The 13,432-nt window shown below is 47.5% G+C and overlaps 1 protein-coding gene across 4 annotated transcripts in view; it reads right to left on the bottom strand.

Annotated features, from left to right (window-relative positions):
- Positions 1-13,432, bottom strand: part of RALGAPA2 (Ral GTPase activating protein catalytic subunit alpha 2) — a 271,866-nt gene that overhangs the window by 239,393 nt on the left and 19,041 nt on the right. For all 4 annotated transcript variants that reach the window (XR_007133912.1, XR_007133913.1, XM_047771595.1 and 1 more), the window contains exons 2-3: positions 12,976-13,086; positions 10,472-10,521 (exon numbers count right to left, since the gene is read on the bottom strand). Coding sequence is in view for 2 of the 4 variants with exons in the window: in XM_047771595.1 (XP_047627551.1) it covers positions 10,472-10,521; positions 12,976-13,086 (161 nt within the window). In the remaining 2 variants the exon portion in view is untranslated. The remainder of the gene's footprint in view (positions 1-10,471; positions 10,522-12,975; positions 13,087-13,432) is intronic.

Genomic DNA, 13,432 nt, shown 5'->3' with positions numbered 1-13,432 from the left:
ATAGTAGGAAATGCACATGCCACAAACACACTCCATGCACTGGGAGTCCACCACTGAGAGTCTGAACTAAAAAAATTCTCAACTACTTGGGGGATATTACAACACTCTTCCGAGCAACACTCAAGTTTACCAAAAAACTCACACAACGACAATTACAGACTAAAAGTGATCAACAATAAGAAGCTGTACAGCAGAAATTGGTCAAAACTGAAACAAGAAACAAATCTATAGACTTTAATTTTCTACTACACAAGAAATAAACAGAACTGTTCTTAACTCAAGAAGTTGGGGGGAAAGTGACTATAAGGAAGAAATCAACAAAAAATATAAATAAAAGCAGGAGTTCCCGTCATGGCTCAGCGGTTAACGAATCCGACCAGGAACCATGAGGTTGCGGGTTCGATCCCTGGCCTTGCTCAGTGGATTAGGGATCCGGTGTTGCCATGAGCTGTGGTGTAGGTTGCAGATGCTGCTCGGATCCCACATTGCTGTGGCTCTGGTGTAGGCCAGCAGCTACAGCTCCGATTCGACCCCTAGCCTGGGAACCTCCATATGCCGCAGGAGTGGCTCAAGAAATGGCAAAAAGACAAAAATAAAATAAAAATAAAAAAGCAAAGTAGTTTTCATAATAATTAAATCATCTCCAACACTGCAAATCACTAAGCTATAGGTAGGGATCTGAACTGGTAGTAGTACCAGTAGTTAAAACAAATATCCTCTGAATCAACCATCTATTTGATTCATTAATGACTATTCTTATAAAGTGTCCCTTCTGTGCCAAGTACCATTCAATGGGTCAGAGATAGAGAGACACAGGACACTGTTCCTGCTCTAAAAGCTACAGCTCTAAGGAGAAAGGGCAAGAACGTCAGAGGTGTCAGTCTGGGTGCCCTCAGCAGGTGCCCATGAGACAGTAGTAAGATGCTGATGAGATGGACGGGAGACAAGGGTGTAGAGGGAGGCAGAGACTGGACCAGGAAGGGCCCTGAACACCTTGCTGGGGAGTCTGATCTTTGACTGAAAGGTCCTGAGAATCAAAATTACACCACACAAAGGACACTCCAGGCAGGTGAGGGAGACAGAAGGGACAGCAAATCACAGGCCAAAACACTAGTTAGCAGGATACTTCAAGAGAGGAGTAAACTGAGGCTCTGAACGAAGCCTGAGACAGCAGGCAGGGGAGGGCGTCAAAAAGTACCAAAAGGAAATGTCCAGAACCATGGAGTAGAGAGAACACTGTCTATATAGGTTAAAAGAAATAGGTACAAATAGGAAATCATTTTTATTAGGTACTAAAAATACAACATCCAAAACTTGGAAGCAAAGGTGCTTGATAGATGGTAAGAAGGTATTTTTGCACTTTGCTTATTAAGATTATGCAAAGGTCTTTTTTTTTTTCTTTTCTTTTTAGGGTCGCACCATGGCACATAGAGGTTCCCAGGCTAGAGGTCAATCACAGCTGTGGCTGCCAGCCTACACCACAGCCACAGCAACGCCGGATTCTTAACCCACTGAGCAAGGCCAGGGATCGAACCTGCATCCTCATGGATGCTAGTCAGATTCGTTTCGGCTGAGCCACAATGGGAACGCCTGACTGCTTTTAAAGAAAATCAAATTTCACTAGACTCCTCACCTTTAATGAGAAAATTTTCAACAGCCTTCACAAATGCCCAAATTGTAGCACATAATTCTACCTATAACGTGGTTTTGCACTGAACACCATACTCACTACAACACATTCAAGAGGAGTCTTCTCTACACAAGCATCTGACACTGAGATCTGTCACAAGCAAACCCATCATGCTCTTCATTCGAGCTTCTTTTCTAGCTAAAAACTGTACTGTTCAGATCTCTTCAATGTCGATACTAACACAATCAGTTGTCTGTTCTGTGGCATCTCTCTCTCTCTCTCTCTCTCTCTCTCTCTCTCACACACACACACACACACACACACACACATACACACACACCTCTTACTTCCAGAGACTATCCAGATAAGGGGAAAGCAGTGAATTCACAAACCTCTAGCTGAGATGCCAGCACGTGGTTCCCCCCAGCCCCTGAAACCTCAAGCATTTAAACTCGCACTTGGGCACCATTAGAGAGTATGGCAGACCCACAGGTCAGCTCAGGCCTGACCCCTGGGCCAAGTCCACTCAGCAACACCCAGGTCTGCAGGATCAGCTGGTGTACCACAGGCAGGCATCCAGCAGGGTCACCTACAACCCGTCCAGTGCTGTGAGCACATCAGACACTAGGTGTCACTCTGTAGCAGCCACCATGCCGCATCCAAACAAAACCGACAACACAGCCAAAGTACAAAGGACTAGCTCCTGAACAGACAGAAAAAGAAAGCAACTCGTCCGAACTGTGTTCACATACTAATTCCAATCCATTTAAGGGGAGTAAAAAAGCTCTTTACAAATTTTCTGCTGTGCTAACAATGAATACAATGTGCTCAAGTTTTATTGAGAAGTTTCCATACGTGTGGCCCCTGGAGGCTTCCTGGAAGCATCTGCTGGTCCTGCCTTTGAGGCACCCACTCCTGAAGGAGCCAGCTGCCCACAGGCTGAGCATGCGCTGTGAGAGGGCTGGCACGCCAGGGGGCTCAGGGTGCCTGGGCTGCCACAGATAAACGGGAATGTAATTTCAGACATCCACTAGCATCATGTCTCCAGTTTCCCCTCCTCTGAGGTACACTGAGTAATTCAGTATATCCTGTTGGGTCCATCCCAGGTTTCTCACCTCCAAGTCTCAAGGCACAAGGAAAACTGTAGTTTTGGTATCGAATTTAGAAGTTAACATGTCCACTGAAAATGGATCCTTTCAACTCAGATACTGTCATCCAATTCGAATTATTAACATGCTGTGATAAGAGAATCCAATTGTAACCACAAACCACGCATTCAAAGAATCTCTGGAAAGAACTAAATGTTTACAGCTTGCGTCCATCTTCCAGGCTGCAGAGATCATAAACACTTCATGGTCAAGAGGAGGCAGCAGAACAACCATGTGCTGCAGCAACAGGAGCGCCGGGGCCCGTGTTTTATTATTTGCCAGCATCCAGCACAGGGCTCGGCACTGAGCAGCAATTGCTGAGCTAACGCGCCACCCAGACAACCCCTGAGACCAGTGAGCAAGGGCAGGACCAGCCCAGCCTCCACTGCTGCCACGAGAAAGCCAAGAGGCGTGGGGGAGCAGGTCACACTCTGCCACAATGCGAATGCCACCGACTGGAGTTGCTCCCAACTGAGGGCCCAACATGAATGAAAATGGGAAGCGTGACTAACACTGTGAAGAAAGCCAGAACAATGACACGTCTCTTATTGCCATTTTATACACACGTAACATATTCAAACGAGCCCCAATGTCATAAAGACAACCGCACATTCTGGTCGTGATAACCAGTGGCACTGACTCTGCTCGCCAGCCGGAACTCTGGGCAGCTTTGGGGACGAAGAGGACCCTTGGTGGGCTCAGTTCTCCAGAAACTCTGAACTGCCCCTGACTTTTCTCGGTTTCAATAAATCATGTAGAATTACAGCAGTGACCCAGGAGCTGCATTCAAAATTGGAGTCATTCTTTTAAACAAAAAGAAAATCCACAGAAGTCTCCAAATATTTGAATAATTTAAGTTCCTCAATAAGAACTTATATTCTGAGGATTTAAAAAGAATGTTTTTCATGTTCATGTTATTTGTTCTTGTCCCTCCTCCATGCAGTAACAGTACAGTGGTCCTTGAGTGAGAGGCCTGTGAGGTCCTTCCCATCCATGTGGGGAGGGGGGGCAGCATGGAAGGAGGTTTGCACCCTGGACAGTCTGGAATAAATAACGACAAATAACGCAGAGGAAACAGGGGCTGCGCAAACTGGGTAACTGTAAAAATGCAATTCTGCTGCTCTGCTCTGTGTCATTTGCTCATACAAAAAGCCATGGTGTGAAGAAAGAAAAAGGGCTGTGACTTAGTCCTGCAGGACACCTGCCCTGAGTGCACCAACCTGGCTGTGGTTCGGTCCAAGCACCTCCGTTGAACCTCTGCTGGAGTCCTGAGTGTGTCCTCATTTCCAAAGAGTTGTAAGAGATACACAGTTCCACCAAAAGAAGGATGGGAGGGGGGAGACCAACATCTCAGAATTGTTTATAATTCTATCCCTCATTCTACTTTTCTCTTCAGGCAATTCTCCATTATTAACTTCCAAAGCAGAATAGGGCTATTAAGCGTGAAAAGATATAAATAAATGCATGTGTACAGTAAGTAAATTCGATGCTCAAATCATGGGCTGGCACCCACAAAGCAACCACACAGAGAGTGAGACAAGCCATCGTCTCACCTTCTTCTGCTCAAGCCTAGGCACTGCATGCACCAGCCCAGCTGTATTACCATCCGGAAAGCTATTAAGAGTCCTTTCCCCACATTCTCAGGAAGAAAAGTGAGGCTAAATCCACCATTTACAGAGGCCCCCTAGGTACACCAAAGAACAAGAGACCCCGTGCTGAATCCACTAAAGCAAGACAGAGACCCCAGTGCAGCCTGGATTCCCGACCGGTCAACTGTGCCTCTGACATCACTAGGCAGCCATGGCTGCCCAGAGAGACTGCTCCCGAGTCCCGCCTCCAGCCCAGCGTCACCTCCACACAACAGGGAAGGAGACGCCAGGTAGGAGCCCCGACATAAATGTCAAACAGTCCATCTCCGCTAGAAAAGGCAACATAATAAAATCTAGTGACCACGGTATCACCCCCCTCCTCTGTCAGCCTTGCAGGAGCTCTGGGTCACCCTCACTCAGCAGGCAGCCCACCTGCCACAGTTTGCCTCTCAGGTCCAGGCTTCTCCAACCAGATCTCCCACCACAGGGGCTGGGCAGGACCAGCGCAGGACCAGCGGGCACTGTCTGGGAGGACACCCAGAATGTCCTCTTATCACGGGACAGGTGGATACAGAGAAGAGGGAATGTGGGAGGGGATGAAGTACTACTAAATAGTCTGGCCCTTATTATAGTATTTTCATCTTAAAATAGGCATGAAAAGGGTAGAATGACACTGGGTGTGGCTGTTTGCAAAAGGCCACCATCGAGCCCTGCCTCCCCAACTGTTTCTCCTCAAACGGGTGTTCTCCTCAGCCAACATCTAAGAAGCCTAAGGACATCGGTTCAGTAAAACCCTAAACCTGTGAGTTCCCATTGTGGCTCATCAGAAATGAATCTGACTAGCATCCATGAGGACACAGGTTCGATCCCTGACCTTGCTCAGTGGGTTAAGGATCTGGCGTTGCCATGAGCTGTGGTGCAGGTTGCAGACGTGGCTCGGATCTGGTGTTGCTGTGTCTGTGGCATAGGCTGGGGGCTACAGCTCCGATGAGACCCCTAGCCTGGGAGCCTCCATATGCCAAGGGTATGGCCTTAAAAAGCAAAAGCAAAACAAAACAAAACAAAACAAAAAGCAAATGAAAAAACCCTAAACCTTCCATTAAGTCCCTTCCCCATGAGGACACGATGTGCCACATGCTAAGGACTTAACCAAGTGCCTGAAGAGGAGGAAGTAAGTCTTCAGATGAAGTCACGAGGCCCCACCAAAGGCTCCACGGCCTCTGTCTGCTCAGCGGCCCCTGGCACACATGTGGCTCTTCAAGTTTAAATTTTAATCAAGTAAAACTACTTCATGTTAACATTCACTCTGCTCAGTCACACTAGCCACGTTTCAAGCACGAAATAGCCCCTGTGGCCAATGGTTACCTAATTGGACCAAACGGATATAGAATGTTCCCACCATCAAGGAAAGTTCTAGTAAATGGAGCTGCTTAGAAGAGAAAGCAACTGAGAGGTTTAGATACTCAAACTAATCAGAGCCTAACTGATTTAATTTTAAAACTAAGTAACAGCATAAAAACTAACTCATGCTAAAAGACTCTCCTGTGAGCTTGTTATTTTGCAGACTTCGGTCAAAGCTACGTTTGTAGGACCACCAGTTGGAATCACTGAAGAGACCCCAGAACTCCTCTGGCCCATCCCTGGCCCCAGGGACACAGAAGCCAAGGGAAAGGAAGGTCAGGTGCCTCGGTCAGGGCCACACAGCTGGTGGTGTCAAAGCTGGATCTAAACCTAGCCTCATCTTCAGCCACCTCTTCCCTATCTCCTTTACAGAGAGTTTTAGGCGAGAAAAGAAATATTTTTAATATAAAAATACCACATAACCCCATGGAAGACGAGAATTTAAAAGGCCTTAATCCAGAGTTCCCATCGTGGCTCAGTGGTTAACAAATCCGACTAGGAACCATGAGGTTGTGGGTTTGATCCCTGGCCTTGCTCAGTGGGTTAAGGATCTGGTATTGCTGTGAGCTGTGGTGTAGGCTACGGATGCAGCTCGGATCCCGCATTGCTCTGGCTCTGGCATAGGCCGGCAGCTACAGCTCTGATTAGACTCCTAGCCTGGAAACCTCCATATGCCGCAGGTGTGACCCTAGAAAAGGCAAAAAGACCCCCCCCCAAAAAAAAGAGGCCTTAATCCAACAGTAAATACTAACAAGTGCAAATCCCTGTGGGGGGATGCAGAGGATTACAAGTAGTGGCTGCTGGTCCCAGGAACTTCACAGCCTCATTAGGAGGCCAAGACACAGCCACTTTAAGGGAAAACTGAGACCATTCGGCTCTAATCGAACAGTAACAAGTGGGGACACAGCACAGGCGCTCACAGAGGAGAATGGGTGTCTCTAGCTAAAGTTACAAGAAATTAGTGGGTGTGAACAGAGCCTGAGAGAACGGGCCATGTGAGGAGGAGAGCAAAGGGCAGAGACCAAGAGATAGGAGTGGAAACTACGCAAAAGAGGCAAAGAAGCACGTGGAGTCTCTGTGCGACAGAGCACAGCACAGAAGGACGCCAGCAGCAGAGGGAGAGGGGCTGCCAGGCGGCAGGGATCTGGGTGTGCCCGCTCTGGCCACACTTTACAGGACACAAAGACCCCGGTCAATCTCTAGAAAGGAAAAAAACAGGGTTTGTTTAATCTGGTGGGGTCCTACGGATAAATTCAAAGAGAAGGGATCTAGAAATCAAATGTCCTATGAATCTGTGATTTCTCACTCAGTGTATTTGAAAAGCAGAATAATGGAGCATTCTGAGGCCAAAACGTGTAAGTTTTGATACTAGACCTCTTCTGCCAGCACATGTGTTCACTGGGGTGTCAGGGGGTAGGGAAAAGCCTTGCTGGCAGACTCTCTCCAAATTACCCCATTTCTCTATGGGGGGGGATGACACACAACAAGGCCGACAGCTGAAAACAACACACTAAGGACTGTATCGTCTGGTTTTCCTGATGCTCTGACACCTGCTGCCTAGCTGCCCTGGGAGGCACTATCCTTCCCAGGATCACCGAATCCCTAGATGGCGCCTGCCAGTGAGTCTCGCATGTGCAAACCAGCCCATCCCAAAGCCACACCCGGCCCCCTCCCTGAATGGGCTCCCACACTCAGATACCACCCCCTGCCCAGACAACCTGGGGCCAAGCACCAGCACCCCCATGGCCCAGTCCGCCCAGATTATTCAACTGTCAGATCCTAAACCCACTTGGCCTGCTAATTACCTTGTGGTGCCCACTCCTTCCTCCAGAAACCACCCTCAGCCCCTCTCTCTTCACCTTGGAGCTTCCCTTAATGGCCCGAAGACATGCTGCAGCTCCTGCTTCTAAGGAACAGCAAGTACCGTAAAATGTCTTTCTTCGTGCCAGTCATTTTCACGTCTGTGTGTCTTTTCATAGCTGATCAAAACAAGGCCCAGCGACCATTTAAAACTCTCAACTGCTGAATCCAGAAGGTTCTCAAAGTCAAGTGAATCATTTGACCTTGAAACCCATTCACTGGATATCTTACACTTTTACACCAACCCTCCTTTTCCCTCTGTAGGCAGCCACCGCCAGGGCCATTCAGAATTTTCTGGCGCAGCATGAGGTTACCCAAGCTCTGACACAGCCGTTCTTACTGGTGGGCTCTTCAGTTCACCAGGAAATGTAACAGTGCCCCCTGAAGGCAGGGGCTTCTGTCCACCCACAACCCTACCTCCAGCACCCAGAGGTGTGCCTGACATACAGTAAGTACACAATTAACATGTCTAATGGATGAAGGACCTGTCCAAGGGTAGGGGCGTGTTGGTCACATGGCCATGAAACACAGCTTGAATATGCAGACTCCTAAGTGCTCCTAAGGGCACCGCGTCAAGGGTGAGGTCTGGAGTGGGACCAGAGGCTGCATCGCCATCGCCACTGGACAGACATGCAGTCTGGGACAAGTCACCCACCACATCAACACCCCACTCCTCCATCAACAAAAACTGCAAAGACAGTCTATTTCCAAAGGAAAGGATTAAACAGAATGGCCCAAGGGGAACACCCAGATTCTGGCCAAGACAGCAATGTAAATTCATTTCATGGGGTCCCACACCAGTGCCCTCACACTCCCATATGAAACACTGCGTAGTGATAGAAACGTTTTTAAGAGTAAAACAAAGGAGTTGTAACCTCAACTAAAAAACATGGTAAGAGTTCCCGTCATGGCGCAGTGGTTAATGAACCCAACTAGGAATCATGAGGTTTCGGGTTCAGTCCCTGGCCTTGCTCAGTGGGTTAAGGATCTGGCGTTGCCGTGAGCTGTGGTGTAGGTTGCAGATGCGGCTCGGATCCCATGTTGCTGTGGCTCTGGAGTAGGCGGGCAGCAACAGCTCCGATTAGATCCCTAGCCTGGGAACCTCCATATGCCACAGGAGTGGCCCTAGAAAAGGTAAAAGACAAAAAAAAAAAAAAATGATAAACATCTCCATGAACCAGCAACAAGAGAAGCTGCAAATGGTAGAGTTCCTGTTGTGGCCCAGCAGGTTAAGAACCCAACATAGTGTCTGTGAGGCTGTGGGTTCAATCCCTGGCCTCACTCACTGTGTTAAGGATCCAGCACTGCCTCAAACTTCGGTGTAGGCCTCAGCTCTGATTCAACCCCTGGTCCAGGAATGCCATATGCCACAGGCGCAGCCATAAAAAGAAAAAAAAAAAAAAAGGAAACTCCAAGTGGTACACAGACCTGAAGCCATGGGCAAAGGTGGCTCGAGGTTGGCTTCCGATGGGTACAAGTGCTCCGCCTGGATGGAAAGGCAGACAGGAGGTCTGCGCACTGCCTGAAACGGGGGCGTGCCTGGGCTGGCAGCTCCACTGCACACCACTCGCTTCATCAGAGCCACGTGAGGTCTTCAATACCTCACTGCATGGACCAAATAACGGTGTCTTTTTTCAAAGGTTCCCTTCCAGATAGACCCACTCCCAAAGGCAGGTGGCAGCTCTCTCAACAGACCTTCCCGCCTGCCTTCCTAACTCCCTCATGGCCATGCTTTCTTCTAATCCGTGTCTTTACAGACAGTATTTACGCAGCATCCCTTCTGTGATTTAACATGTCTACGCCATCCCACTTCTTCTAAATTAAGCCTTTCCCAATTATTTACACTTTGATGAGTGTTTACCTGCAAATCCTCATAAACCATCTCTTTTGGTGGCACTAACTTGTACATGGGAGCAGTGAAGTTACTTAATTCTCAGGATGAACCATACAAATTACGACCTACCTTCTGAAGCAGGAGACAGAGTGAGAACATAAACAAAAACAAAAGCAATGCGAATTCATTATTCATTCATATTTACTATGCAAAAAGGAAAGTTTTATGAAGCTTTGAATAACATATATTGGTTCCTTGACACAGAAAACTCATCCTCTTAGATGGTAACGTGTGAGGAACTGCACCCTCCCCAGTCCAGGTCCCCTGGACACAAGGAGAAGGTGCTGCAACCCCTTCTGAGGGGTACAGGGCCATGGCCTCTGAGGGGCCTTGAGGAACAGTGAGTTTGCTTTTTTTTTCTCTCTCTTTTTCTTTTTACAGCCGCAGCTGCAGCATATGGAAGTTCTTAGGCTAAGGACTGAATTGGAACCGCAGCTCCTGGCCTCTGCCACAGCCACAGCCTCACTGGATCCGAGCCACATCTGCAACCTACACCACAGCTTGCAGCAATGCCGGATCTTTAACCTACTGAGCGAGGCCAGGGATTGAACCTGCATCCTCATGGACATGATGTGGGGTTCTTAACCCGCTGAGGCACAACGGGAACTCCCAGGTTGCATATCACTCCTTGAATAAAAAGGACCGCTCATCTCCAGTGTTGTTAGGGAAATGAACATAAGACCTTTTTGAAGAGCAATTAGGCAATATCGATATTTAAAACGTGCATACACTCTCATCTAGGAATTTACCATCTAGGTACCACCATACAGGAAAAAGTCTCCCACAAGAAAAAAAAAAAAAAATCACAAGAACATTCTTTGCAGCATTGTTTGTCAGAGAGGAAGGAAAGATGTACATGTCCATCATTTTTATTTATCTTCAAGCAAAATTAAAGATCTAAAAATTCTACTAAGAATCTTAAAAGCTAAATGAATTAATAAAAACTTACTTCAAAAAGAAAGAGGATGGAGTCCAGCTCCTCCCTCTGTGACTTATTCCCTACAATATAAAAAAAAAATAGTTATCATGACAATGTGCAAATTTTAGGAATTAAAAATTATCTTAAAACATTTAAGCCTCGACATACGGCCATTCAGTCAAAAATCCCAGAGGAGTCGTGGAGCCCACATTAGAGACGCAGGCAGGCAGCCGAGCCAGACCCCTGAGGCAACGTCCAGCAGAGCTGCTCCTTGCTAGCTGGTTACTCACAGCTTCCAGGCTTTCACGGTCTTAGTCGACCCACGGCAGGTAATGCATTCATTTCTCAACTATTACTTAGAACTTTTCATTATGACAGAACACACACCAAAAACTCAGAGTCCCAGCTCAGGTGGGAAGAGGCGCAGAGCAGCAATAACTACACAAAGTCGTGTCCTGACAGTGACAGTAATGAAACAGCACCTCCAGCAGCACTGGCAATACTGTCCAGTATGCTGCCAGGCGCTGTGTGTGCCCAGGTGCTGGGCACATAGCATCTAACTCAGGGATCAGTGACCTGATTCTGCAAAGCACCAGACAGTGAACATTTTAGGCTCTGCAGGCCTCTCTTGCAACCACTCAACTTTGCCTTCAGAGAGTAAATGCAGCCAGGGGCAGCACACAATGAATGGGCATGGCTGTGTCCAATTCATCTGTTTGTAAAAACAGGCAGTGAGCTTGTAAGTCTGAATGCCCCAGCCTCCAAGACGTGGGTGTCATTCATTCCCTGGGCAAACATTGAAGGCGGGTGTCCATGTCAAGGATTTCTCCAGGACCTGAGGGCTCGTGAGTGAATAAAACACAACAGTCCCTGCCCTGGGGGGGGGGCACATTCTGGCAGGAGGCGGCACTCAATAAATGAGTAAGTGGGAAGGAAAAGCAAAAGGCAGATGGAAAATGCCAAAAGGGGTAGGGAGGCGGGGGCTCCTGGCTGATCAGCGTGGGCATGAGCCATGTGCATAACTAACTACGGAGCAAGTCAGAAAGTCAGGTGTGCTGTCAGGGAGACACAGACAAAGCCCGTGCTTGTTGGGGAGAGAGAAAGATGACTTCTGCAGGGTGTACAAGTGAGATATGGGGACAAGGGGGTCTTGGGGACAAACCCTGAGGGAGACGCTGGATTTCAAGTGGAAGGGAGATGAGTGACAGCAGGGAGGCCATCTTTAGGTCATGTCTGGGGAGAGCAGTCCTTTTTTTTTTTTAATTGAACTGTAGTTGATTTATAATGTGTTAGTTTCAGGTGTACAGGAAAGTGATTCAATTACACATATGCATGTATATATGAATCTGAAAAAGAATTCTTTCCCTTATAGGTTATCACAAAATACTGAGTGTAGTTTCCTGTGAGCATTTCTTTTTCTTACAACATAAGCTGTCTGCAGCAATCAGATTATGCTAGACTTGCAAGCAGCCTTACATTCCAGGCTAAGGAGTTTGGACTTTGCTCTTTGGGTGGTTAGAGCTCTGGGAAATGCTGGCTACTAAGACAGTGTCGTATAATGTGGTAAGTGAACCAGAGGCAGGAAGACCAACTAGGAGGCTGACACTGTCTCCATGTGAGGTCCAGGGATGCCTGATCAGGGAGGTCAATTTCTCTGCAGTTCTGCATCTCGGAAGGTGTGCCGCCCATGAGACTTGGACATAGGAAAGGGACGGACGCACGAGGGGGAAGTCAGAGATGCTTTAAGTGCGTTGAGTCTGGTTCACACACTGCCTCTTCTCACAGCTGAGGCTGGTAATGCTGAAGCTCCACACCCTCATAAACATTATAAACACAACGTATGAATAACATACAGGAAACTCTGATAGTGGGTGCCTCTGCAGAGCAGGACTGTGGGTCTGTGCAAACAGACCCATCAGGGAGTTTCTACTGTGCGGCAATGGAAACGAATCCGACTACTATCCATGAGGATGCGGGTTCAATCCCTGGCCTTGCTTAGTGGGTTGGGGATCCGGCACTGCCGTGGGCTGCGGTGTAGGTCACAGACATGGCTTGGATCCTGAGTTGCTGTGGCTGTGGCTGTGGCTGGCAACTGTAGCTCTGATTCAACCCCCAGCCTGGGAACTTCCATATGCTGTGAGTGTGGCCCTAAAAAGAAAAAAAAAACAAAAAAAAAAACCAAAACTAGACCCATCGGTTTTCATTCCAAACCCTTTAGTGGAATCTGAATTTTTTTTTAAGAGTTTGCATGTATTACTTTTCTTCCTTTATTTTTGAGTAAATTATGCCTCCGGAGCTCATGCCTTCTGTGGGTTTCTTCTGTTTTCCCCTTGGCTGTCTGTTGTTCAATTAATGCCTATATGAGAGAAAACTAGGGAAACTCAAGCTCCTCCAAGCATTTGGCAAGAAAGGGAGCTTAAAAGCAGGTAACCTGTGGCTAGCTGACACACACAGCCTCTAAGGACTCCCAAAGGCTTAAAAAACAAAAACTCTATATATCAAAAAAAAAAAATTTGGGGGGTAGAAATTCTTACCTTTTAATTTCAAACTATTTTCCAGTGTTATAAAATTTTCATAGAAGATGAAATATATTTGAGAATAGTTGGTTTCAAAAAACTGCTTAAGATCACTTGCATCCACGTTATCTGAAAAGAAAAAGTTCCCATTTATACACAATTATCATAATGCACAACCTCTTCAGAAATGAAGGAACATAAAAAAGTGTCGCATCCCCTTCGAAAGACAAAACAAAACAAAGCAAAGAGTACTCCCGCCCACTTCTTCTTCTTCCACCTAAGGGAGCTCCAAAGAGCCAGGGCACCCCCTCCCCACCCCAGACCTCAGAGCCGTGGGGGCACAGCACCTACACAGCAGCCAGAAGGCCAGGGTCAGGGAAGGTCCGGGGAGGAGGGGGAAAGGTGACTTCCTCTTAGGGGACAGAAGTAGAAGTTCATGGAAGAGTGGCTCTTGACCAAGACCAGGGAGAGGGAT

This window comes from Phacochoerus africanus, chromosome 3, assembly GCF_016906955.1.
Source record: "Phacochoerus africanus isolate WHEZ1 chromosome 3, ROS_Pafr_v1, whole genome shotgun sequence".
NCBI lineage: Eukaryota > Metazoa > Chordata > Mammalia > Artiodactyla > Suidae > Phacochoerus > Phacochoerus africanus.
Note: the sequence above shows the minus strand (reverse complement) of the source record. Positions and strands in the feature narration are given on the sequence as shown.